This window comes from Phodopus roborovskii, unplaced genomic scaffold (genome assembly GCF_943737965.1).
Source record: "Phodopus roborovskii unplaced genomic scaffold, PHOROB, whole genome shotgun sequence".
Classification (NCBI taxonomy): domain Eukaryota; kingdom Metazoa; phylum Chordata; class Mammalia; order Rodentia; family Cricetidae; genus Phodopus; species Phodopus roborovskii.
The window spans coordinates 2744040-2769954 of record NW_026126485.1 but is presented as its reverse complement, the minus strand read 5'-3'; the positions used below and the strand labels follow the sequence as shown (position 1 = coordinate 2769954).

The following is a 25915-nucleotide window of genomic DNA, read 5'->3' as shown; positions in this document are numbered from 1 at the left end:
CCATTTTTATGTGGCCCATGAGATATATGAGTCCTTTGTGTTAGGTAGTTTCAGTAGATGTCTTCTCAGATTTGACACGTTTACTTTGCATAGCAGTTTTAATGTATAATGGATGCTTACCTGGGTTCTGAGTGTACGATTTATCATTATGTAATGTACTAATAATGGAACTTAAAAGCTGAGGCTAACCAGACTCTCTCCCCCCCCCACACACACACTTTTTTTTTTTTGTAATAAGGCTTAAATCTAGAGCCTTGCTCATGTTGAGCAAGTGCTTAGCCACTGAGAACTATAGCCCTTAATTAAAATAATCAGACTTGATTTTTTTAATATTTGTTTTTTGTTTTTGTTTTCTTCAGATAGGGTTTCACTGTGTAACTGCTCTGACTGTCCTGGAATCACTCTGTAGAGCAGGCTGGCCTCAAACGCACAGAGATCCACCAGTCTCTGCCTCCTTCCCAAGTTGTAGGATTAAAGGCATGAACCACCTGCCCTGCTCAATATTTGTTTTTGAGTTGGGGGAAGAAAAACCGATAATTGTCCTTTTCACTGATACCCTGTGAATCTCTCCATGAAGAGGCCAGTTACTATTCCTTGGTACTTTTAGTGAAAATCTTGGTAGAGGCAGAGGGTGTGTTAGCCATCCTGTCTCCCAGTTTTCTCTAGTAAGAGTCTTAAGAAGACAGCAAGTCAGGTGGTGCTTCTCCAGCCTCTCTATGTCATGCTGACAGATAAAGAGGATAACCTTGAAGACCTGTTCCTCAGAGTTGCTGGTACAATTCTAGTGTTCTGTCTGCTCAGTAGACATCCACATTGGAATGCATACCCTAGTGTCTTGATTTCCTGTGTTGTGGTTCTCTTTCCTAATGTCATAATGGCATTTTCACTCATACTTTGTTCTTATTGCTACTCCTTTCCCATTCTCTCCCTCCTTTGCTCCTCCTGTAGGTTCCTTTCCTTCCTCACTCACATTGCTCCCCTTCTTTCATGTCACATGTGTTCTATTACCCTCTTCTCCCCATTAAGATATCTCTGGGCAGGAGAGACAACTCAGAGGTTAAGAGCACTAGCTGCTCTTCCAGAGGATCTGCGTTCAATTCCCAGGAACCACAGGACAGCTCACAACCTTCTGTATAATGGGATCCTGTGTCCTCTTTTGGCATGTAGGCACGCATGTAGACAGAGCACTCATACATAAAAAATATACATAAGTAAATTAATTAAAAAGAGAAACCAATGGAAGATGTCTCTTCATGATTCTCATTCTAGTTTCATGATCCACATTCAACACTCTTGCATACATATATCTAAAACTTAAAGTCTAGAGTTTGCATATTGAGAAACAATGAAGTATTTTTCTGAGCCTGGCTTATTTTACTTAACCTAATGATTTCTGGTTATCTGTTTTCCTGCATATGTATGATTTTATTTATGGCTTGATAAAATTCTGTTATATATGTATATATGCCAGATTTTCATTATCCATCCACCTGCTAATGGATAATTATTTTGCTTCCGTTTCTTAAATTATTGTGAATAGAGGTTATCCTATGTGATTCCTTTTTTTTTTTTTTTTTAACACTAACTTTTTTTGGTCTTTATTCTCTTCATTTGTCAATGTGTATGTGAGTGCAGACACCTTTAGCCTATGTACTCTTCTGCTGAGCTATCTCCCTGATTCCTGCTGTTGACTCCTAAAGCAGTAGTTAACTGGGGGAGCCTCATGTACAGGGATGATCAGGATAGCCAAGAAGACAAGGCTGGTCATGTTTGCAGGATAATCTTTTTTTTATAATGTTGGTTTGGCTTGGGTGTTTTTTGTTTTTTTGGTTTTTTTTTGTTTTTTGTTTTTTTGTTTTTTTGTTTTTTTTTGAGACAGTTTTTCTCTGTATCCAGGTTAGCCTGGAGCTTTCCATCTTCCTGTTTTGGCCTCCTGTGTGATAGATTATAGGTGTGATTAATGTCAGCTCCAACGATCCAGTATTTCTTGTTTTGAGACAGGGTTCCACTATGTAGTTCCTGGTTGGCATGAAACTCCATTTGTAGACCAGAGTGACCTTAAATTCACAGATATTGTCTTACTTTTGTCTCCTCCCATATGTTGGCATTGAAAGTGTGTAGCATAACACCAAAAGTTCTAGTATTCTTTAAAGATGTACTTTGAGGTAATTGCTCTGTAGACCAGGCTGACCTTGAACTCAGAGATCTGCCTGCCTCTGTCTCCCAAGTGACAGGATTAAAGGCACGTGCCACCACCACCTAGCTGTTTTTCTGTTTCTTAATTGGAAATTTTCTCATTTTTGCCATTTCCTTTAAAAACACGGAGTGCTTTAAGCTATTTGAATTTCTTATAATCCTAACACCTGAGTCAAAAGCAGGATCATTAGGCATTCAAGGTCAGTCTCAGCTGTATAGCAAATTCTGACTAGCTCATACTATATGAAACACTTTCTCAAAAGCAAAAAAGAGGTCAGCCTGACCTACAGAGCAATTTTCTGCACTTCTAGGACTATACAGAGAAACACTGTCTCAAAAAAAAAAAAAAAAAAAAAAAAAAAACAACAAAAAAGTAGTACTTTAAGTGGTTATGATGGCACACACTTGTAGTCCTTGCACTTGGAAGGCAGAAGCAGGGAGATCTACATGAGTTTGAGGCCATCCTGTTCGACAAACAAGTTCCAGGAGAGCCAGAGAAACACAGAAACCCTGTCTCCAAAAGTAAATAAATAGGCTCACAGTAAGAAAGGAGTTTCTGTGCTTTGTTTTTGAAGTGCACATGGCATGTGTTGTTATTCCCATTTCACAAGTTGGCTTGAGATTTGTTCTGTTTTTCAATTTATTATTTGGGGAGGTGTGTGTGTGTGTGTGTGTGTGTGTGTGTGTGTGTGTGTGTGTGTGTGTGTGTGTGTATGTATGTGATGTGTATACCTATGCACCTCACAGTGTGCATGTAGAAGTTAAAGAACAACATTGTAGAGTCAATTCTTCTCTTTCCATTTTTATATAGGTTCTAGAGGTTGAACTCAGTCAGGGCTGTCAGGCTTGGATATCAAGTGTTTTTACTTGCTGAGCCATCTTACTGGTCCTTGAGATAGGTTTCCCAGGCTGGATTTGAACTCCTGGGTTCAAGTGTATCTGAAACTCTAGGTCCAACCAATGCCCTGTTCATTCTTACAAAATTTATTATCTCTAGGATATGTTAGATTTGGGAAGCCAACATTCTATCATTCAGGTATCCTTTGTCCTAAGTGGATTTCTTAAAGCATAATGGAGTTTTTGATACTGCTGTGAAAGGTCAAATGTGCTGTAAAAGCTACTGTATCAGGATAAGTACCAAAAGAAAAGTAATACTTGATTTACAGCTTTCCCAAATATTATTTATTTGAGCCTCAAAACCATATGTGGCATGTGACTAGTAAGAGAAACATTGAGATGTTCCCAGCATGCAACCTACATCTGTTCGCATTTTCTCCTTTATGGCCACCATGGTGATCGTCCTGTGTGGAGTTGAGTCAGTAGTTTTACTGTGACCCATATAACACTTGCCGAAGGGTTACTCTAAATACTTCTAGGCCTTCTGTTTGTCATAACATGAAAACATGTTTAACCAAATGATGACCTGTGTAATTTACCTTTTTTTTTTTTTTTTTTTTTTTTTCCTTTTTCTAGAGGAGTGGCCCATTTTTAAGATAGCGTCTGTCTTTGAAACCCAGACTGGCCTGGAGCTCCTGACACTCCTCCCTTAGCTTCCTAAAGCCTGAATTACCATACCTTGCTATCATAGTTCTTGATTTGGGACCTTTGTTACTTCCCTATAAATACTTGTAATAATGAATTTTATTTTAAATATTTTAAACCTCATTTTCAGGTTCTATAGTTTTAAATGTTACTGAAGGCTGAAGCCCATTGAGCATTTGCCTAGTGTGTACAAAGCTATAATTTTTAATCTCCCAATATTGCAGACAGATAAACAAACAAAAAATAACAAATTGTTACTCTCTTTATTTTAGAACACAAAAAGAGAATGACTGAATTCATTTCTAATGTTACTTTTTTTTCTAGATTTTTTTTTTTAATGGAATTGTTCTTTGGTATAAATAGCTTAATGTTGTCAATATTTTGTACCTTGTTTTTAAAAAGTCATCACAGCTCTGTTGACCCTTTAATGTCTGCAAATGTATGAAAGCTTTTTATAACACAGAAAAGTTGACAGAATAATATTTTTCTAGCGTTTTATCAGCAGCACTCTCTACCCTGGGTTATTTGGCTTTCTATCAGTATTGCTTAACTACAACATGCTTTCTTGACAGGTCTAGAATGAAAAGAAAGAAAAAAAAAAATGCATACCTGCTGCTTAGGAGCAAAACAATGTGTAGAAAAGATTGTAATTTCTCATGTACATGTTTGGTTTCAATAGAGCAGAGGATTTATGGGGGTCTGTTTCAGTCAGTTAGCTATATTGACCTTGGGACAGTCAATTTGACTCTCTTGGATGTCTTAATTGCATACCCATATCAGGAGGTTGAATTAAGAGATCTCCAAAAGACTTAGAAGTTGTAAGATGTTAGCACTCAATATTTGAGTTTTCTATTTGAATATAGCATAGTTCCTTCTGAAGCACGTAGCTTACATATTTATGTTCATTTCTTTTCATTTTAGATATGATGAATGGATTAAAGCAGATAAAATAGTAAGGCCTGCTGATAAAAACGTACCAAAGATAAAACACCGGAAGAAAATAAAGGTGAGCCTTGATTCTTGCCACGCACCATGGCTGTTAAGTACATTTTCCCTTTTTTTTTAGAAAAAAAAAAAAGGGAATTAAATGGGCATGTGCTACTCCTGATGTTATCTTCTCTTGAAAAGCACTTTCTATCAAATGTTAGTTTTTGCTCTAATTTTGTCACCTTGTTGGAAGGGTTTTAGGAACAGTGCTCACTGATCTTTGAGGCCTTTTCAATCTCAACATTGTCTAAAACTATATGACAAAATTCATCCATTTAAACCTTTCCTGTCTCTTGTAGTTTCCAACTAGGAGCCGTCATGCATTGCAGGTAGGGGATGTGAGTTGTTGTAAGTGGATGTAAGGTCAGGAGAGGAGATGTCTAAAGATAGAAGAGAGTAGTATCTTTTCATTTTTATCTGACTGGTTACTGGGTCAAAATGTTTTCATTTTCAGCACCCTCTTCACCACACACTTTAAATATAGCTACCATAGGACCTGTGTTCTCATGTGCAAAATTGTACTCCTAACATGATATGATTATTGTTACTAATTATGAGATAAATATTTTTAATATTTTATTAAAAACAGACCATTAACATGATTTTAATACATTTCTAATCTTTTTAAAAAGGTTTTTTATAATTTGTGTGGAGTTCACATGCTTAGTAGTGGTTCCGAAACTCAGTCTTCTTAGTCCAGTGAAATGCTGTTATGTTTTTATTTAGAGACCCCTTGTGGTCTCAGATGCTGAATGCATTTATCTTGTTGGCAATCCTTTTATGTTAGTACAATAATCCAGTACCTAAAACTCAGGATTTCTTAAACCTGTTACACTCTTCGTTGGTAATTATTGGAAAGTATGTAAATCATGCTGTATTTAGCATTGTTTTTAGTAACTGGAAGAACATTTGTTAAATGTTTGTTAAAAACCAGTGTCTTTGTACAGAGCAAGTTTTGGAATAGCATTGCTAAGTAGATGAGTCAGAGAAGCAATGTTTGGGTAATGCATATGAAGTGTTCTCTGAATGGCTGTCTCTGTCCACTGCTTGGCACTACACTAAACATGTTAAAATTCCTGGTCTAAGGAAAGAAGCTTGAGAACTATTAAGTGTTTTAAAGGTTTATTATGTATTTCTCTTTGGTATTGTACCTCCCTCCTTCCTTCTCTCAAGTTTTCTCTGAGAGCCATTGTTAGAGACACTCCTTTGACAGCCACTAGAAAAAATGTTTGAACTTAGACTGAAGTGGATTGTTTCATCCTTCAGTGTGCATGGTACATTGTGATTTCTGAGATCAGGTCATGAAATGCTTAAATGCTGGGAGTAACAGTAGACATTACAGGCTGTGGTGGTCCAACTGCCCTTCTTAGGATGTTCTGAAAGTTATGCCCAGTCCCTTGATTGACCCTCACTATAGAAACATGTACCAGAGTCACCTGCAGAATACAATAAAACAGCTATCTGGTTCTATTGTTAGCATTTTGATTCATCTTGTTTTTAGGGGTCTGCTTTTCTAGCAAGTTCTCAGAAATTGCTGTCTAAGGACCCACTTGGAGAATAGTGGCTAACCAAATTTTAACTGTTACATGTAAGGGACTGTATTTCCTATGCACCAGCTTTTGGAGATTTGTGAAAATAATCCCTCATGTTTTCAGTCTGTCTGTATAATAGGACTTAAGAGTTGTTGTTGCAAAGTCACACTGTGAAGAGCATAAATTGCAAAACAAACAAAAACATTGCTTGTAGGAAATACCTTAGCTTTAACTCATGTGTTTGTTAACTGAGCATGAGAAAGTATCAGCCTTTGAGTGAGGTGAGAAGGCTGCTTCTGAGCTTGCTTCACAGAAGGTCAATGTGTATAATTTCTTCTGTAAATTTCAAAGTACAGAACATAGCAACTCCCAGTTTGTACTTTACAGCGAGAATGTTCAATTTTAATATAAGAATGTTGAAATTGAGTTTTTAATTTTATACATACTAAATTTGGATCTTTTATTTAATTTTCAAGAATTTATAACAGTTATTAGCAGTACTCACTTGCTAGTCTTAATCACCTGTTGGATTTGATCCCTACTGTTAGATTATAAATACAGAACAATCTTTTCATCTCATTGTTTTCATGAATAACCTAAAATAAACATGGTATTCTGTTACAAGTAGGTTTTTCCGCCAGCCTGGCCTCACCACCACACCAGCCAAAATAACACACACAGACTCTGTATTTGATAAAATGCTGTTGGCCAGTTACTAGTTTCTTATCGGCTAGCTCTGTCTTAATTATTAACCCATTTCTATTAATCTAAGTATTTCCATGTGGTCTCATCTTAACAGAGAGAGAGGCCCAGACCAGACCTCTGTTCTCTCCAGTCTCTCCATGTTGACTCCTCCTTACTACTTCCTCGGATCCTCCTTGACTCCTAGTCCCGCCTGTCTTTCTTTCCTATTGGCCAACAGTGCTTTATTCATTAACCAGTATGAGAAACATATTTACAGAATGACATCTCCCATCAGTATTCTTTCTCAGTTATACATTTAATAATATTAATTATAATAAACATTTGATGTTTCTTTAAAATAGAATGAATATTGTTACTAATAAGTTGTTCATAGTACATTATAGCTAATATCTAATGCTTTGTTTCTTAATCTAGAATAAATTAGACAAAGAAAAAGACAAAGATGAAAAATATTCTCCAAAGAACTGTAAACTTCGACGCTTGTCAAAACCACCGTTTCAGTCAAATCCATCTCCTGAGATGATTTCAAAGTTAGACCTTGCTGATGCCAAAAACTCTGATACAGCTCATATTAAATCTATAGAAATTACTTCTATTCTTAATGGACTACAAGGTAAACATAACTGTTGTATTCAAGTATTGATTTAAATTTCCATAAATATTTAAATGAATTTGAGTGTGGGTGTGCATGACTGTAATCCCAGTATTCAGAGCTGAGGCAGGAGGGTTGAGAGTTGAGGCTAATCTGAGCAGTATATCAAGAGTCTATTCCCCCCTACCCAGAAAAAATCCCAAAAGTTAAGTTGTATAAAAGAAGTTCTGTGGCATCAGGTTGGCTTTTGACCAGATTTTGCTGTGTGTTTAAATTAGTTGGGCACCTCCAGTGTTGGTGTTTCTCTAGTTCTTGTCAATCACTGTCCTGTGTGTTGCTGTCAAAAACATAGGTTGTGCTGTGTATTGATATAAAGCAATTCTGAAAGTTATTTGTGAAGAACTCATCTGCTTATTTGTTCTTTTTATGATGCTGTTATGGTTATCACACATGGTAACAATGAAGCAAATAATAAAAGCAGAGGACTGGCCTGGAGAGATGACTTTGTGGTTAAAAGCACTTGTTGCTCTTACATAGTCCTGAGTACAATTTCTGGCACCCACGTGGCGCCTCATTAACCATGTAGCTCATTAGAGATTATTAAATTTGCTGTGAAAATGTAACAGGGATCTGATCTACAAATTAAATTAATTCCTTTCCCTAAAAGTTTTTTAAACTGCTCATAACATGAGTCTTAGTTTTTTTTTTGTTAATTTTGATTATAATAGAAATTAGATTTTTTCCCTTATTTTAGAAGACTGTATATAGATTCATTATATAAGCCTGCTGCTATGTACTATTCTAAAAATTTGCTTTAAAAGTTTTCTAATGTATCTGACATGTAGACTACTATATGAAAAAAATACAGTTTAAAGAACAAAAATTAGACACTTCCGTCATGAGCAGGTAGCAGTTAATTAGGCATGCCTCCTCAGGACTTATTGCTACCTTAACTTTATGTAACATTTTTTTAAAAAGTAGGATTTAATTATTTATGGTTATACTTCTAAACAAGATATTGCTTACTTTAAAAATAATAAATATGAACATTTAATATAAACCACAATTTGTGAGAAAGCTTAGGTTAAAGTTGCCTGTTCTTACTGCTGTTTGGGTCAAATGTGGTGCACACCTTTAATTCCAACACTGAAGAGGCAGAGGCAGGCAGATGTCTTGAGAGTGCTTGGCCAGCCTGGTCTACAGAGTGAGCTCCTGGCCAGCCAAAGCTACACAGAGACTTGTCTAATTAGACTCTCTAGGTTATATTCTGATTTCAGAGTATGCTTCATTAGAGAGAGATTTGTTATTAATAACTTCTTTGGGGAGGTAGGTCATTCTAGAATTATTAGCTGCCTAGAAGGCAGAGGAGGTGGGTCTCTACAAGATTGACTCCACCCTGGTCTACATAGTGAGTTTCAGGACAGCCAGGGGTACATAGAGATACCTGTCTTGTCCCTACCTCCCCACCCCCACCCCAATATTGGGAGGGCAATCTTGAGGAAGAGTTAAATGTTTTTGACTTGGCTGGATAGAAAGATTCAAGAGCTTTTCTCTAGTATAGGTTTTGGGTTCTGTTTTTCTTTTCTTTTCTTTTTTTTTAAATTGAGAATTCTCTTGTCCTGAATTCTCAGTAAAAATATATTTTAAAGATGGATTTATTTTATATGTGTGTGTATGTATTTGTGCCAAGTGCCTGGTGCTCACAGAGATCAGAACATGGGTTGGGTCTCTTGGAATTGATGTTAGAGATGGTTTTGAGCCACTATGTTGATGCTGGGGACTTGGGTCCTTTGCAAAAGCAACAAATACTCTTAATTGCTGGGCCATCTCTGCAACCCTCCATAGTCTTATTTTGATAACAGTATTTTCTAGTACTTTATGAACAAGTACAGGAAAATGACAAATTTCTTTAGAAATTTTCTGTAAATTAGTTTTTATTGTAGTTACTACAGTTTTGTTGTTGTTGTTCAGGGTTAGGGTTAGGGGTTAGGGTTTTTAAGTCTGTTTTTCACTAGTCTATCAATGCTGCAGCCTGGACAAAACTCAAAAAGAAAAGGATTTTTATTTCTTGTGTTGAGGGTGTTGAGCAGCTCTCTGTGTTAACTCATGCAATAGCTAATTCACTACTGTGAAGAGGATATCCATCTGTTCATGACTTAGGCACTTCTTAAAGTTCCCACTTGCCAGTATTGTCATAGTGTCAGTTAAGTTTCAGCTTTAGCTTTGAAGAAGACATTTAAACCACAGCACCTAGGATGGAAGTTTTTCTTTCCATTTTTGTTTGTTTGAGGCAGACATAAACAATAGTCTTACTAGGCTTATTATCCCTCACCTTCTTATTTTTTAGCTTCTGAAAGTTCTGCTGAAGAAAGTGAGCAGGAAGATGAGAGGGGTGCTCAGGACATAGACAACAGTGGCAGAGAGGAATCAAAGGTAGACCATTTGACCCACACCAGAAACGAGCTTATTTCAAAAGAGGAGCAGAGCAGTCCATCTTTACAAGAAGAAAACAAAGTCCACACAGATTTGGTAATAGCTAAAACAAAATCTCCAGAAAGATTAAGAAAAGACATGGAAGGGATATCAGAAGATACTGATTTTGAAGAAGATGATGAAATCACAAAAAAGAGAAAGGATGTTAAGAAAGACACAACAGATAAATCTTTAAAGCCACAAACAAAACGAGGAAAAAGGCGATATTGCAATACAGAAGAATGTTTGCCGACTGGATCCCCTGGAAAGAAGGAAGATAGAACCAAGAGCAAAGAGCCACTTTGCACAGAAAACAGTAGTAATAGCTCCTCGGATGAAGATGAAGAAGAAAAGTCCAAAGCAAAGATAACACCAACCAAGAAATATAATGGCTTGGAGGAAAAGAGAAAATCTCTACGGACAACTAGTTTCTATTCAGGATTTTCAGAAGTAGCAGAAAAAAGGATAAAACTTCTAAATAACTCTGATGAAAGACTTCAGAACAGCAGGGCTAAAGATAGAAAAGACGTCTGGTCAAGCATTCAGGGACAGTGGCCCAAGAAAACACTAAAAGAGCTTTTCTCAGACTCTGACACTGAGGCTGCAGCTTCTCCACCCCATCCTGCCCCAGATGAGGGCGTAGTAGAGGAGTCACTGCAGACTGTGACAGAAGAGGAGAGTTGTTCACCCATTGTAGAGCTAGAGAAGCCACTACCAGCTAGTGTGGACAATAAATCAGTTGAAGAAAAACCCCTAGAGGTTAGTGACAGAAAAACAGAATTTCCGAGCAGTGGCAGTAATTCTGTACTTAATACCCCACCTACTACACCGGAGTCGCCTTCATCAGTCACTGTGACAGAAGCTAGTCAGCAGCAGTCTTCTGTCACAGTGTCAGAGCCCCTGGCTCCAAACCAGGAGGAGGTTCGAAGCATCAAGAGTGAAACTGACAGCACAATTGAGGTGGACAGTGTTGTGGGGGAGCTCCAGGACCTCCAGTCGGAGGGAAATAGCTCACCAGCAGGCTTCGATGCAAGCGTAAGCTCCAGCAGTAGCAATCAGCCAGAACCAGAACACCCAGAAAAAGGTGAGGTTGAAAAGTACATACTGACTACTTGTAGGATTTTCCCCTTAATGTCTTGGTAGTTTTTTAATGTGAGGTGGTTAAATGGTGTGCTTGTATGAACACAGTGAAAATAGACAGAAGGAAGGTAATTTAAATAATGATAATAGGATGCATTTGAGGGCCTTTAATGTCCTTTTCCTGAATCATCCATAACATTTCAAGTGGACTTTAGACCTTGCATATTGGCCCAGAGCTAAAGCTAATGAAATTCATTCTATAGGTTGGTTGACTTAACTATATTTCTATAAACACTGTGTTGGCAGTTACAATGTGCAGTCTCTCAAAAACATTTTGAATTGTTGACAGACCCCTACACCCTTAACCAAATACTGTAAATAGGGCTTTGGAGCAACCAACTGTCCAGGCACTGCTTCCGTCAGAAAACCGTGTCAAACTGATTTGCAAACCTGACTTGTGTGAGTTTGTAAAGGAATTTGATGCTTTACTAGATGTATAGCTTCCATATTGAAGGATCAATGTATATGTTAACAATATTCTACAGTAATATTCTTGATTTTCCTCGTAGTTGTTCAAAGTGGAAAATCAAATCAGTACTTTATTAACAATTTATTAATGCCTCCTCATAGTGCCATAGTTGTACTCTGCCGCCATTTTTCATATAAGCTGCTTTGATCGGGTACCTTAAATCAGTATGCTTAAGGCCAGCACTTGGTTTTGTAATGTACATACACATTTTAAAGATAGAGCACCAGAGGGCATGTGTTTTGAGTAACAGAGGGTAGTGCAATAGTTAGAGGGTCTTAGTTGACCATAAAGAAATATGTCAACTATGTATGCTGTAATTCCAGCCTTGGGAGTCCTAGGGAGGAGGCCCTAGTGTTGAAGGGCAGCATGGGCTACAGAGTGAATTCCTGGCCAGGGGTGCTGCATAGGGAGAACCTTTCTTAAGTAAATAAAAGATATTCAGTAAATCATAGTAAAAACAGAAGTTGTAGTTATTGGGGATTTACAATTCTAGGTATGCTATGTCATGGAGTTACATTATATATTCATGAAGAAAGGCATTTTCGAAAAGAAAGTCAGGCCTTTATCAGTGTTGTATTAGGATTTCAGTTCTTGAGAGATTATATGTCCTTTTTGTGGTTTTCATCTCTTAAGAAAAAAAAAAAAATAAAATCAACCAGAAAGAGTTTGATATATTCTCTACTGAGAGTCAGTCAGGGCTGCCCTCTTGAATATTAAATTAAAAGCATGGAGCGGGGTAGTGGTGCACACCTTTAATCCCGACACTCAGGAGGCAGAGGTAAGTGGATCTCAGAGTTTCAAGGCTAGCATAGCATGGTCTACAGAACAACTAGGACAGCCCCTGTCTTAGGAGGAAAAATATGGAACTTGGACTGGCAAGAAGTTCTATGGGTAAAGGCACTTGTCACCAAACCTGTATGACTGGGACTGATTCCTAGAACCCACTTGGTTGAAAGAGTGAATCAACTCATAAAGGTGTCTTCTTACACACACACACACACACACACACACACACACACACACACACACACACACTTTATAATTTTACTGTTTATTTATATGTACTTGTACATGTGGGCATGTGAGTGGAAAGGACGAAGGGTGTCAGATCACCTGAAACTGGAGTTACAGGCAGTTGTAAGTAGCCAGATGTGGGTGCTGGGAACCAAACTCAGATTCTCTACAAGAATGGTATGTGCTCATAACCACTGAGCCATCACTCCAACCCCATTTTTCTTTTTCTTTTTTAAGTGCTGTGGCTGGAGAGATGGCTTAGTGGTTAAAAGTGCATACTTCTTTTGCAGAGGACCAGAATTCAGTTCCCAGCACCCACATCCTATGGTTTACAACCTCTTGTATGTAACTCCATCCAGGGGATTTGAATTCCCATCTTCTGGCCTCCATGGACAACTCCATTCACATGCTTGTATTCACACATATAACTGAAAATAAAATAAATTTTATTTTTAAAAAAGTATGAAACTTGAGGCCATCTGGTTTATGAAATCAAAATTCTTAAGTGTTTTTTTTTTTAAATTCATTTCTCAATAAACTCTTAGGCACCTATCATACAACCTCATTTTAATTAAAATATTCAATAAAAAATACGAAGTTCCTTAAAATGAGTAGCCTATTACAGTTTTCAACCAAGGAAACTGTGTTTTGTAAACTGCAGATTAATTTCACAATTGGTAAAAGAGGTAGCAAGAAACACTTTTGTCTGGCATAGTTTTATTATATAATAATTTCTATGATGTATTATAGTCTTAGAAATTGGAAGCAAGTGGGTATACCTCTTTAGTTTCTGGGCTTTAAAACAAAAGCTTATTTTAGGTAGTCTAAGAGATTGTGTATAAGTAAAAGACATAGAAGCATAGCATGTACCAAAGACCTCACAAGTAGTGTACACAGATGCTGCAGTTTGGAGTAGTAATGAATCTGTGAACCTGCAGCATCAGGGAAGTTCTTGTCCAAGATAAACACGTGAGCTAGATCAAGAAAGGATGATGTTGGTTTATAATATTATAATATAATGCAGATCATTTCACCCATAAAGATGAGTTTGTAAGTTGTATGCATATTAGTTTGCTAATGCCCTAGAAGTAAATTCACATAAAACAAGCATGAATTACTGCCAAAATGTATCCAGTTAATATATTAAAAAGCACCATGTTTCAGGTCTGTAATTGCAGCACTGGGGAAGTGGAGGCAAAACCAGGAATTCAATGTAATCTTCAGCTATATAGGAAGTCTAAGCCTACGTGATTTCCTTTCTTTCTCTTCTATCACATCATTCAAAATTGCATTACTTTGCTAACATTTCGTTTTGTAACAGGACCTTAATACTTCAGTTTTATTGAATCTTAGCAAATTTTAGCATATTCTTAGGTTTGAGTTACTAGACCCATTAACTGTGCTGAGAGCATTTTCAATCTTGATTTTCCTAAGAAGAGTGTACCTTGCCTTTCTGAACGAAGCCCTTATTTTTTTTTTTTTTTTTTTTTATTCCATATTATATTTTTTATTACTGGGCAAATCATTCCCAATTTAAACATGACCAAATCTGCAGGTTAATAATCTTGATCTCCATCCATCTGGCAGATAGATCATGTTGACCATGATTCAGTACAAACTCTCAGTTTTGTCATTGTGTGAATCCTTCCTTACAGGCCCAGCTTGGTTCTCCTCCAGTGTCTTCTCTTGGAGTTGTACATGATTTTGTTACCGGTTTTCATCCGAATCCACTGAGGAATAGGACGATTTTGCTTTTGTTTCTTGGCCAGGAATCGCTTGATTCTGAAAGTCTTTTGAGAAGACATGGCAAGAATCTGAGTTAGGCGTGTGCTGCCCTATGGCGGAGGAAAGGCGAAGAGCGAAGCCCTTAATTTTTAATGGGTAGCTGAGCTTCATTAATAACAGTTAATTAAAATTTGGGAATATTATCCTATGATAATTTATATAAATCTTATAAAATTTAGTTTGGGGTTTGCTTTCTAAATATTTAAATGGTCAGCTAGGGAATATCTGACTCTGGTTTGTGTTACTGGACTGGTTTTGCATCTTCATTGTAGAGCAGTGCCCTAGAATCTGTGCAGCCCTAGTTTCAATCCCCAGGCCCATCAGAATAAAAGTGAGATTCTATTCTGTATAACTTAATTTATTTCTCATCACAGCCTGTACAGGTCAGAAAAGAGTGAAAGATGCTCAGGGAGGAGGAAGTTCATCAAAAAAGCAGAAGAGAAGCCATAAAGCCACCGTGGTGAACAACAAAAAGAAGGGGAAAGGCAGTAAGTGTGAAATTTGCTTCAAAGCTTCATGGTATAAAAATAACCCCCCCCCCCCATTAAAAGATTATTTGGTTATGGGATAATTCTACATTTTGAATTTTTTTCCTCATAACTTTAAAAAATGTCACAGAGGCTGGACAGGTGGTGCACACCTATAATGCCAGTGTTTGGGAGGTAGAGCAGAGGAATCGGGAGTTCAAGATCACTCTGTCCTACATAGCCAGTTCAAAGTCAGCATGGACTACATGTGACTCTGCCTCAAACAGCTAAAAGTTACACAGATGTTTTCTGATCGTGGGTAAAGTCTAGGAGTGTTCATGTAGACATCATGGTTCACTTACCTTCATGTTCAGTGTCTACATGTACTATGTGTACTTCTGTTACAAGGCAGTGGATTGTTTTGTAATTCCAGAACAGCAGGCAAAGATAAGTGTCGTAGGCAAAGTTCCAGTCTATGAAATTACCCTTTGGTCCCCAATCCATACTACTTGAAAGCAATCACAAGCAATGCTTTTTGCTAAGTGTGCTCTAAGGCTGGCAGGTACTGTTCATTGGCCTGCAGAGTATACTGCTTTGCTTCTTCTGAGGGCTATGCATTTGATCTTTATTTATTATTTTTGTAGACAAAATGAGAAGTGGAAAATATGTAAAGAATTTTTTTTCAGGTGCCCCACACTGACCCCTGCTGCTCCTCCGAGACTCCTGCCACCTCCACTGCCTGACCTTTGCTAGCAGCGGCCTTGGCTGCACTGCAGTGCAGAAAAGGGTTACGCGGTCAGCTCCCCGAGCTTCTGCTGAGCCCATATGACTTCCAGGCGGTGAATATGGCATCCTTCGGGGCCCCGGGTGGCTGTGCTCAGCAAGGCCGTGTCAGGCAGGCTGAGGCAGGCCACAGCACACAAAGGGGCCAAGCCTTGGGTGGCTTAGCTTGGAGTTGCTATGGTTCCAGAGTGGCAGTTAGGACTGGGAAAGATTCATTGAGATATGTATAGGAGTGGCAGAAGTTGTTTACTTTCAGGGAAAGAGGTGTACCTTCACAGTTTGGAACACTTTTGACACCTTCAGAGCCCCTGCTTGAGTGCTGTTAAAGACTAAGCCATCAATGTATGTCAAATTGGTTATAGATTACTTGGTGTAAATAATAGAATAGTTAAAATATGTTTTTCTTACACTGTAATGCTTTTGTCATCAACATATCAGTTTATGTCATTTCCACAAAGGCTCCTCTTCAAAGAGTCAATATATTAATCCATTTAGAACAGTTGGTGGTAACTTTGATTATCTGGCTTCAGTCCTGATAAATTTACCATTACTCATTCTCTGAGCATGTCTTAGTGCAGTCATTGTAGTGGGATCTAATGTGGTACTTTGTGTCCGGAAAGAGGACATGCTCAGCTAAACAAACTACTCCTGTCATGTGACAAGTGGTCAGGGATAAGTTCATCCATTCTATGACTGAAGCTTTATTAGCAGATTTTGATAAACTCTGGCATATGTTGACCACAGAGATTGTGATGATGACTTTTAGGAATCAAGTTGTTGTGTGAGGAGATCAAGGAATTCATTACCCATGTCAGTGTAGTTTCCCAAGGTATTCTTCAGTGATAATGGTGATTATGCACCAATGTGGTAGCAGAATTGGTACATTTTGCTGTGCACAAATAAAGTCTTTGTAAAGAAGTTTTACAAGAAATGTCATATTCCAACAGAGTAAAAAGCTCTTTAGCTAGGGAAGACTGTGTCTGAGTGAAGCATCTGTGTATGGATATGTGGGAGCATCTAGATACTAGCTCACTGTATTTATAGTGAAACCAGCAGAATGGAAGATCAATGAAAGTGAGTTCATACTATTGACAACCCAGGTGGAAGACTTTGGCTTTCGTTTCCCTTGGCTAAGTTATGTCTGCATTTGCATGTGATTTTTCTAGGTTTTATTTTTCCAGTGCTGGGGGCTGAACCTAGGGACTAATCTTCCTACTGATTTTCTAGGTTTTTGTAGGTAGATTGTTTACTGTAGTGGAAAATTCAAGTGGTGAGTTTATAGTTACCCTCTTAAGTTGATGATAGAGTGACCAACTTTTGTTTATTGATGGTTTCTTTCTCTTTCAGCAAACAGTAGTGACAGTGAAGAACTTTCAGCTGGTGAAAGTGTGAGTAAGACTCAGAAGTCAGTCCCCACTGGAATAAAGTCCCACAATAGCAAGTCTCCTGCAAGGATGCAGTCTCCAGGAAAGTGTGGCAAGAACGGGGATAAAGATCCTGATCTCAAGGAGCCCAGTAACCGGCTTCCCAAGGTGTACAAGTGGAGTTTTCAGATGTGTAAGTAACATATGTGGACTAGGCTGTAGGCATTTTCTTAGTTCCTCCTGATGCCAGTGCTGGAAAAAATAAGCTACACTGAGCCTGAGAGACCTGACAGTGACATGGTATAGACCTTACTAGGATCCTGACTGGAACAAACAAATTGCTAAAAGAAAATATTAAGGCACTGAGTACATGTGAGGTTGATAATCTGCTTGGAAACAGCATAGGGGTGCTGGAGGAAAGACTTACTGGTTAAGAGCTTATATTGTTCTTTCGGAGGATAACAGTTTAAGTCCCAGCACGCACATCAGGCAGCTCACAACTGCCTGTAACTCCAGACTGGGATACAGGATTCTGACACCTTTGGCCTCTTAGGACACCTTCAAGTATAGACCACACACATATACAAAATTAAAACAATAATTTAAAATGATAAAATGTATCTTTTTCTTATTTTGCTTTTTAAAGAAACAGTATGAGAGCTAGGCATAGGGACACACACCTATAATCCCAGAGCTCAGGAGCCTGAGACTGGAGGATTGAGAGTTTGAGAACATCTTGGGTTACAAAGTGAGACCCTGTCTCCCTTCCCTTCCTTACTCCTCCAAAATATAGTTTTAACCTTCTGGTGTCTTTGCATACTACTTGTAAATATTAATTTGCTTTTTGAGACAAGGTCTTGCTACATAGCCTGTTTGGCCTTGTACTCGGTGTATAAATCAGGTTGCTTTCAAGCTCAGGCAATCAATCCCCTTGCCTTAATTGCCGATAGCTGGAGTTTCAAGGCTGTGCCATACCTGGTCTCTCTCTCTCTCTCTCTCTCTCTCTCTCTCTCTCTCTCTCTCTCTCTCTCTCTCTCTCTCTCCCTCCCTCCCTCTCTCTCTCCCCGTGTGTGTGTGTGTGTGTGTGTTCTACTATGCCTTACACCAGATATAGCCACGCTACATTATCTATTTTTTAACTGATACACTATAGTGTTACTGTAATGACTAGAAAACAGCGGAGCGGATAGTAGTGGATATAGTGGCAAATGTGTACTCCTAGTATTCAGAAGGCAGAGACAGCAAGAGTGGAAGTCCAAGTCAGCTTGGGCTACATAGCAAGACCCTGTCTGCCCAAAAGAAGTAGTTTAGCATAACGCATAGACCATAAGGTCTTTTGGTTTGTACATGCTCATTCAACAAATCCTGTGTTGTGCATTTTATTTGGTAGTAATTTAGGAATCAAATTTTTTGATGTCTTTGTTTTTGACGGTTTATTTGGTATCACAGGTATGGACCATCATACCCAGAAAATATTTCTTATAATTTATCTTTGACTTTATAACCATATTGGTTTTGGTTTTTTAACTTTTACTTCCAAAATACATATTAATGAATATTTTAATTTGACAGCTGACCTGGAAAATATGACAAGTGCCGAACGTATCTCAGTTCTTCAAGAAAAATTGCAAGAAATCAGAAAGCATTATCTGTCATTAAAATCTGAAGTAGCTTCCATTGACAGGAGGAGAAAACGTTTAAAGAAGAAAGAGAGAGAAAGTAAGTACTTTTTCTTTAAAACACTGCTGTTGAAGAAAATCTATGTTTTTTCATTGGACAAATTTTTTATTTTTGTCAGCCTCACCTGATATGACAGCATAGTGCCCACTCACATGGAGCTCACAGCACACACTCAATCTGAAGGAAGATAAGGATGTGAGGGCCTTCACTGAATGACAAATGGCTGTCATCCTATCATTAAGGAGGCAGAGACAGCATCCTAGCATTAAGGAGGCCAGGTCAGCTTGGGCTACATAGCTAGATTCTGTGTCCAAAAAGAAGTTTAGCATAATGCATAGATCATAAAGTCTTTTGGCTTATACATGTTCCTCCAACAAATCCTGTGTTGTGCATTTCATTTGTGCCAGGTATTAATTATTGTAGCAACTTTATTTTAAATATTTTGACATACATATTTATACATCTTATGGACACAGTGTGGTGTTTCAGTATATCCATATTTGTGGTGGAATGATTACTTCAGGATTTCTAGGTTGTCTATCTTCTCTTGTTACAAAAACATTCAAAAATCCCATCTTTTAGATATCCTGTATTATATATAATATATATAGTACAGTATGGTTGACTCTCATCACTCTGTGTGAGTACACTAAAGTGTATTGTTTCCATTTGGTCTTGATCTTGTATCATGAACTTATCTCCATGCCTCTCTCCTACTTTGCTAGCCATTGTAAACACTGTCCTGCTTTGTACATAATGTGGTAGTTTTGCTGGTACCTTTTGAGGGAACTCCTTATTTTCTATAGTGGAAGTAGTTGACAATTCCATCCCAACAGTGTAGCAGCTTTTCTTTCCCCTCACTATTTAGGTTACTTTAGAATATGAATAGTCAGAACTTTCTCTTGAGAGCTAAATGGCAAGAAATGATAGGAAATCTCAAACTGTTTCTTGTCTGTCATGACAAAATGGATGAGAGAGTAGATGACCTCCAAAATAGAAACTTATTTTTCCACAGTACTTGAAGTTAAAAAGTCAGCACCTTGTTTTTTCTCTTGAGATCTGCCATATTTGTGATTTGTGTGTAGGCTGTCTTTTCCACCTTCTTCCCTGTGTAAACATCTATAGTGGATATAGAGATGTCTTGAGTCTTCTTTTTATAAGGATATTCATTGGATTATATTAGTGCCCTACAGCTATGACGTATAATTATTTTCCATTAGTGTATATGGAGTTTGGGTGGCAGATGACTCAGTTCATACCAGAAATCCTTTGCAGATGTCCCTGAGACAGAATTGCTTAAATTCAACACTGTTGACATTTTGACCTGGTGATTTTTTTCCCCCGATAGATAGCTGTCCTTTACATTGTAGGGTGTTTAGCAGTATCTCTAGTCACCATCCCACATGCCAATGCTATAGCACAGTTGATGCTTCCAGACACTGCCAAATATCCACAGGTTGGAGAGATAGAATAACCCCAAATTAGGAACCACTGCTCTTAGGTGAGAGTGTACTTGGTTCCTTTCCACATCAGAATGAAAACCATTTGGTGTGAGAGTAGTAGAGATTCTATTCAGATAGCAGAAAGCATGTCACGTGGGGCCTTGTAGACTGGAGTGAAGGGGTTGCAGTTTTATTCTGAGTAGATAGAGAATTTTTGGAATGTGTAGACAAGAAAATGGCATGCTGGGTGCAAAATAGACTCTAGGAGCAGCAGTGGGAGTGGGCTATAAGGGAAGCATGTACCATTCGTTCAGATAGTAGCTTAGAGTGACTCGAGTCTGGATCCAATCAAGATGTCAAGCAATTAATGTTGAAATAACATTGCTGATGAAAATTGTTAAATTTTATATTCAAGCCAGTGAAAATAGACATTGAGTTTTTAATTTGTAGCAGGGTGGGCATGGTGGCACACACAATTCTAGCAGTTGAAAGATAAAATAGAAACAAGAGAATTGTGATCTTAAGGCTATCCTTGGCTACATGGTAGGTTTGGGACTAGCCTGCTGAAGACCCTGTCATTAAATAAATAAAATTATATTTGTTGTACAAAGTGTTCATTGTTCATAACAACAAAAGCTTGGAAATAAAAGAAGTTATTGTTTGTAAATATATAGTTTGATGCTATTTGAAAACAAAAAGAAACAGAGTCGTATATGCTGATATGAATGGAACATGACCTTACATTTTTTGGTTGGCACATACTGCAATCCTAGCACTTGAGAGGCAGGGATAAGACAGTGTTTGCAAATTCATGGTCAGATTGGTGTACATAGTAAAGTTCAGGTTAGCCAGGAATAAATAAATACATACATACACAGAGACAGAGTCTCTCTCTCTCTCTCTCTCTCTCTCTCTCTCTCTCTCTCTCTCTCTCTCTCTCTCTCTCTCTCTCTCTCTCAGTCCCTATCTTATAATCTAAACCAAAGCAAAGGCAAGAGATAGGGTATTGTATAATACTGCACTACCTTACACTTTCCTTCTACCTGTCTGTGTGTATGTGCATGTGTGTGGAAGCCACAGGACAACCTCAGATACCTTATTTTTAAGAAACATCTCTCATAAGCCCGGGCCTTGCTCGTAGGCAAATCTGGCTGGCCAAGCTCTGCTTTTTTATATAGGTTCTAGAGATGGAATTGTCCTGATAATCACTTCAGTGACTGAGTTACCTCCCCACCTACTACTTGTGTTTTAATAAGTGCTGCTAAATCTAAGAAATTTAAATTCCTATTTTGAGATTCTACAGATGAAATTGTTTTAGAATGTAGGAGGTGGGTGTTGTCTCTACAGAGATGGTGGCTGTCTGAGGATCACATAGTCTCTATAGAAACTATTCATCTCTGGTGGTTCAGGTTGGGAATCTCTCAAAGGCTCCAAAATGCATTAAGTAAATGTGTGTGGTTATGTTCCATTACAGTTGTCTTTATAAAAGATTAGGCCTTGTGGCAATAATTTCCCATCTAAAGTTTAAAAGAATATGAACAACTAGGGACAGTAGAGGGAACACTTGGGCAAATAAGAGAATTCTAGGTAATAGATTTGCTTCTCCAACTTATACCCATGTATGGAACAAAATTTTGCTTTTACATTTTGTGTGTCTAAGTGTGCTATAATGTGCATCTAGAGGTCAGATGACAACTTTTGAAAGTCAGTTCTTTCTTTCCACCTTATAGAGGCCAGAGGTCAAATTCAGATTGACCCAGGAGACACACACACACACACACACACACACACACACACACACACACACACACACACACTCTTGTAAACTGAGCAAGGTAGTACAGTTGGTAAGGATTTCAATTTAACCTCCCATTCTTTTTAAACTTTGAAACAAAATCATTTATTATATGAGTGTATGTGGAAGTCAAGAGGAAAACATAATGGAGTCATTTTTCCCCTCCACTTTTATGAAGGTCCTGGGAGTTCAACTCAATTGTTAGACTACAAAGGCAAACAATTTGTGCCTGCTAAGCCATCTGTGAGGTCTCAGCATCCCTGTTCTTAGCACCATATGAATTTATAGGAAAACTTGGAAGAGCAGAAAGACAGAAATGACAGAAGCTTCTCCTGTTCCATTCAAAACTATTTTGGTGTTTGGTGACTATCAAAAGAGGCCATGCAAATTATAGCAGGTGACGACTAGTGGTGAGATGTCAACCCACCAGAGGAGTGACTCTCTGATCCTGTCCAGGCAAGGCCTGCAGGGTTACTTGCAGGGTTACTGGGAACTTGCTCACTTTTGCTAAAGCAGCTTAGTGTCTCCCCAGTACCTGCATTGTAGTGTGTAATCTCATGTGATGTGTATAAGTAATCTCATGACTATATCTCCATCTACTGGCATATATATCTGTGGGTGGTCAGGAAGGTTACTTTTCATTTACCTGTATAAGTTTGATATATAGAAATATACTGGAACATGTTTCATAACTAGATCTATTTATTGTCCCACAAGGACGTAGACACTTTAAAAAACTGCTTTGTTTCTTTTGCTCAGACCGTATACAGTTAGTTCACTTTTACCTCAGAGCAAGTTCAAACTAGACTATAAGTTTAAAACTTTACAGCTATGCATAAGGTCAGAGTCACAGGTGTCTAACCAAGGTTACTACACAAAGCACCCTAAGGAAAGCATGCCAATTCTTGGATTGCTGAGTCTAGCTGTCAAAAGACCTATGTCTTGGAGTTTGTCACTGGCCACTGCCACCAGGCTTTGATCACACATCTTACTCCTGCAACCTTAAAATCTTCTGTTGCCATAGTAAACAACTTGGCTCCTTATTGCTTACCCTAGGAATGTACTTTTGACCAATGAGAATGAACTCTTGTAATTTTTTCATTGCTTCAAGTCTCTTGTTATAAGAGAATTTTGAGGCTAGGAGTAATTAGAATTAGGACAGGAGAATTAGAATAGAGATAGAAGAATAAAGAGACTTGCTTGGAACAGTACAATGTGAGGGAATTTATTCACTCTCAGATACTGTAAGTTCCTTTTGTGTCCTATATGGTCCAATCTGAACCCTGAAGAGGATCTTGGGACTGAACCCCAAAGGCCCTTGTTAGGTATTGTGCAGTATGGGTACCTAGCTCCTCTCCGCCCACACTCTCTTGATTTTATTCTTTCTTTGATAGGGCTGGGAAAGAACCAATGGGCTTGTAATCCAGGCAGGTACTTTGCCACTGCTGTACCACTTGTACACTCTGTGCTCTATACTGGATGTCTCTGTTGAGCAGTGGCTTGCTGCTTAAGATGCACTAGCTTTCCCTTTCTTTATAATGTGGGACTGTGAGCATGGATGGCTCTTATAAGGTGAATTTGGAGAACACATTAGGAATTTAGGCTAAGACTAGCATTTGTTTCTTTCTATTATAGTTTGCCTTGTAACTCAACATGTGCACTTCCTTTTTCTCAGGTGCTGCTACATCTTCCTCCTCCTCCTCATCTCCCTCATCCAGCTCCATAACAGCTGCTGTTATGTTGACGCTAGCTGAACCATCAATGTCCAGCGCATCACAGAATGGAATGTCAGTTGAGTGCAGGTGACAGCAGGACCTGCTAGAGCACTTTGCACTTAATGGCTGTTGAGGGCCACATCTTTTTTTATACTGCACAGTGGCACACACACACACACACACAAAATCAGACAAGCACTATTTTATATTTAAAAATTGTTTCTTGACAAGCTGACTTGGCACTTAAGTGCACTTTTTTATGAAGAAAAAGTACAACGAACTGCTTTTCCTCAAGCAATAATTGTTTCCAACTTGTCTGGGAATTGCGTGTCTGGTAACTTGAAGGCCTTCCACTGTGGCAGAGGAGGCTTTTCACTGCCTGTAGAGACAACACAGTAAGCAGAGAAAGGGTGGGCCAGAACATGTGAGATGACTTACTGTTTATGTATTATTCCCTTGTATTTTGTTAAAGCTGGAACATTTGATATTTTTCCATTCATTTATTAAAAAATATGAACCTATTTTCATTTGTACAAGCTAATTGTTTTTTAAAGCAAGTCACCTTAGGGTGACTTTAATTGTATAAGTCAAGCACATGTAACAAATTCAAAACCTGCAGTTAACAGGATATTATTTGACATCAGTCCTGGTAACCAAATAGTAAAGATTCTCTTTAAAAATGACTGAACATGTTTACAGGTTTGAATTAGGCTAAAGGTCTGCAGTGGCTTTTCATGCCCCTTGAAATTGAAATGGGACTACTGTACTTTGCCATTTTTCTATAAATCAGTATTTTTTTTTAATTTTGATATAATACATTGTGTGAAAAAAGAAAATGGCTAATAAATTGTATTAAATCTTAAACAATGTATAAAGATTGTACTTAGCCAGTTCAAAGTGTATATTTATTCATAATGAATTATAACAGTTATATTTTTGTGTTTTCTTGTAAATGTTTCTTTTCCCTTAAATACAGATAATTCATTTGTATTGCTTATTTTATTATGAGCTTACAGCAAAAAGACTTCAGGAACAAACTGTTAGAATGGTTCTAGGTTGTTTATATGACCTGTCTCAAAAAGAGGGTTGTTATTTTAAGTATAAATAGCTAATTGGGTAGTAGGCCTATACAATTAAATGCCTTGTATAAACTGCAAAATGAGCGCCAAGTTGTTTTCTCTTGTATTGACTTTTATGTTGTATGATTCCAATCTGTTTGGCACTTGTATTTAATTCCCCACCTTTGTAAGACATTTGTATATTGCGGATGTGTTCATTGAAGCTATTTAAAACCTGGCACTGTTAATACACAGTACTTTACTGTACAGACTGTTTTACTGTTTTAATTGTGGTTCTGTGTGATTTTTTTGAACGAGGCTGGCATGTTTTATTTGTTTTCTGGCAATACATGTGAGAATCTCGAAGCGTTTTGTTGTAGATGCTAATGTGTCAGAACCTTTAATCCTTTACATTCAACCTTTCTAAGAAAAGCATTTTCAGTCTTGTAATGTGTGCTTACAGTAACTAATTTTGTTGAAAAATGGTTTCAAGTTATTCAAATTTGTACAGACTGTAAAGATTTGTTGACAGCAAAATGTTGAAGAAAAAAACTTATAGAATAAAACTATAAAGTATATATTAGGATCTGCAAACATGATGAATTATGTAATATATTGTACAAATGTAAGCAAAGGCTCTGAAATAAAATGCCATAGTTTGTGAATCCTTGATTTTGTTTGTAGAAGATTAAGTAATTTTAGTTTACTTTGTATGTGATGACTGTTGAGAATATGTACATGCAGCCTATATCATCACAAGGGCTCATACTGATACCCCAAAAGGGATCGTTCTCCCTTTAGGTACCACACATGCTTAGTATGTTGTACAAGGCCTTGGTTTCAGTCCCCAGTATTGCACCAAACCAAAGCCCAAATCAAAGAAAGAAAACCAAAAATGTTTAGGCTGTGATTATCTTCCTGTATACTATTTTGCTACAATCTGAATACAGATTTGTTTTTTTTGTTTTGTTTTGTTTTGTTTTTGTTTTTGGTTATGATTTGGGAGCTTGTCTAAAGAAGGAAAAATATTAAGTACAACTTTTACCTTTGTTTGGGGGCCAGCAAGGTACTTAGCAGGTGAATACTGATGGCCAATGAATTTACGAATCCCTGGCACCCACATAGTAGAAGGAAAGACTGCCTTCTGCAAGTTCTCCTGTGTGGTCACACACATAAA

The 25915-nt window shown here is 37.8% G+C and overlaps 1 protein-coding gene across 5 annotated transcripts in view; it reads left to right on the top strand.

The window, feature by feature from the left end:
- Arid4b (AT-rich interaction domain 4B) overlaps window positions 1-25403 on the top strand; it is a 121822-nt gene extending 96419 nt beyond the window's left edge. For 4 of the 5 annotated variants that reach the window (XM_051194730.1, XM_051194728.1, XM_051194726.1 and 1 more), the window contains 7 exons: window positions 4660-4744; window positions 7377-7575; window positions 9902-11110; window positions 14809-14922; window positions 17032-17241; window positions 18621-18767; window positions 23641-25403. In XM_051194730.1, coding sequence (XP_051050687.1) covers window positions 4660-4744; window positions 7377-7575; window positions 9902-11110; window positions 14809-14922; window positions 17032-17241; window positions 18621-18767; window positions 23641-23771 — 2095 coding nt within the window. In that variant the 3' untranslated portion in view covers window positions 23772-25403. Of the gene's footprint in view, window positions 1-4659; window positions 4745-7376; window positions 7576-9901; window positions 11111-14808; window positions 14923-15587; window positions 16122-17031; window positions 17242-18620; window positions 18768-23640 lie in introns of those variants that run through there. The other variant, XM_051194731.1, reaches the window with a different exon arrangement.
- The last annotated feature ends 512 nt before the right edge of the window (window positions 25404-25915 follow it).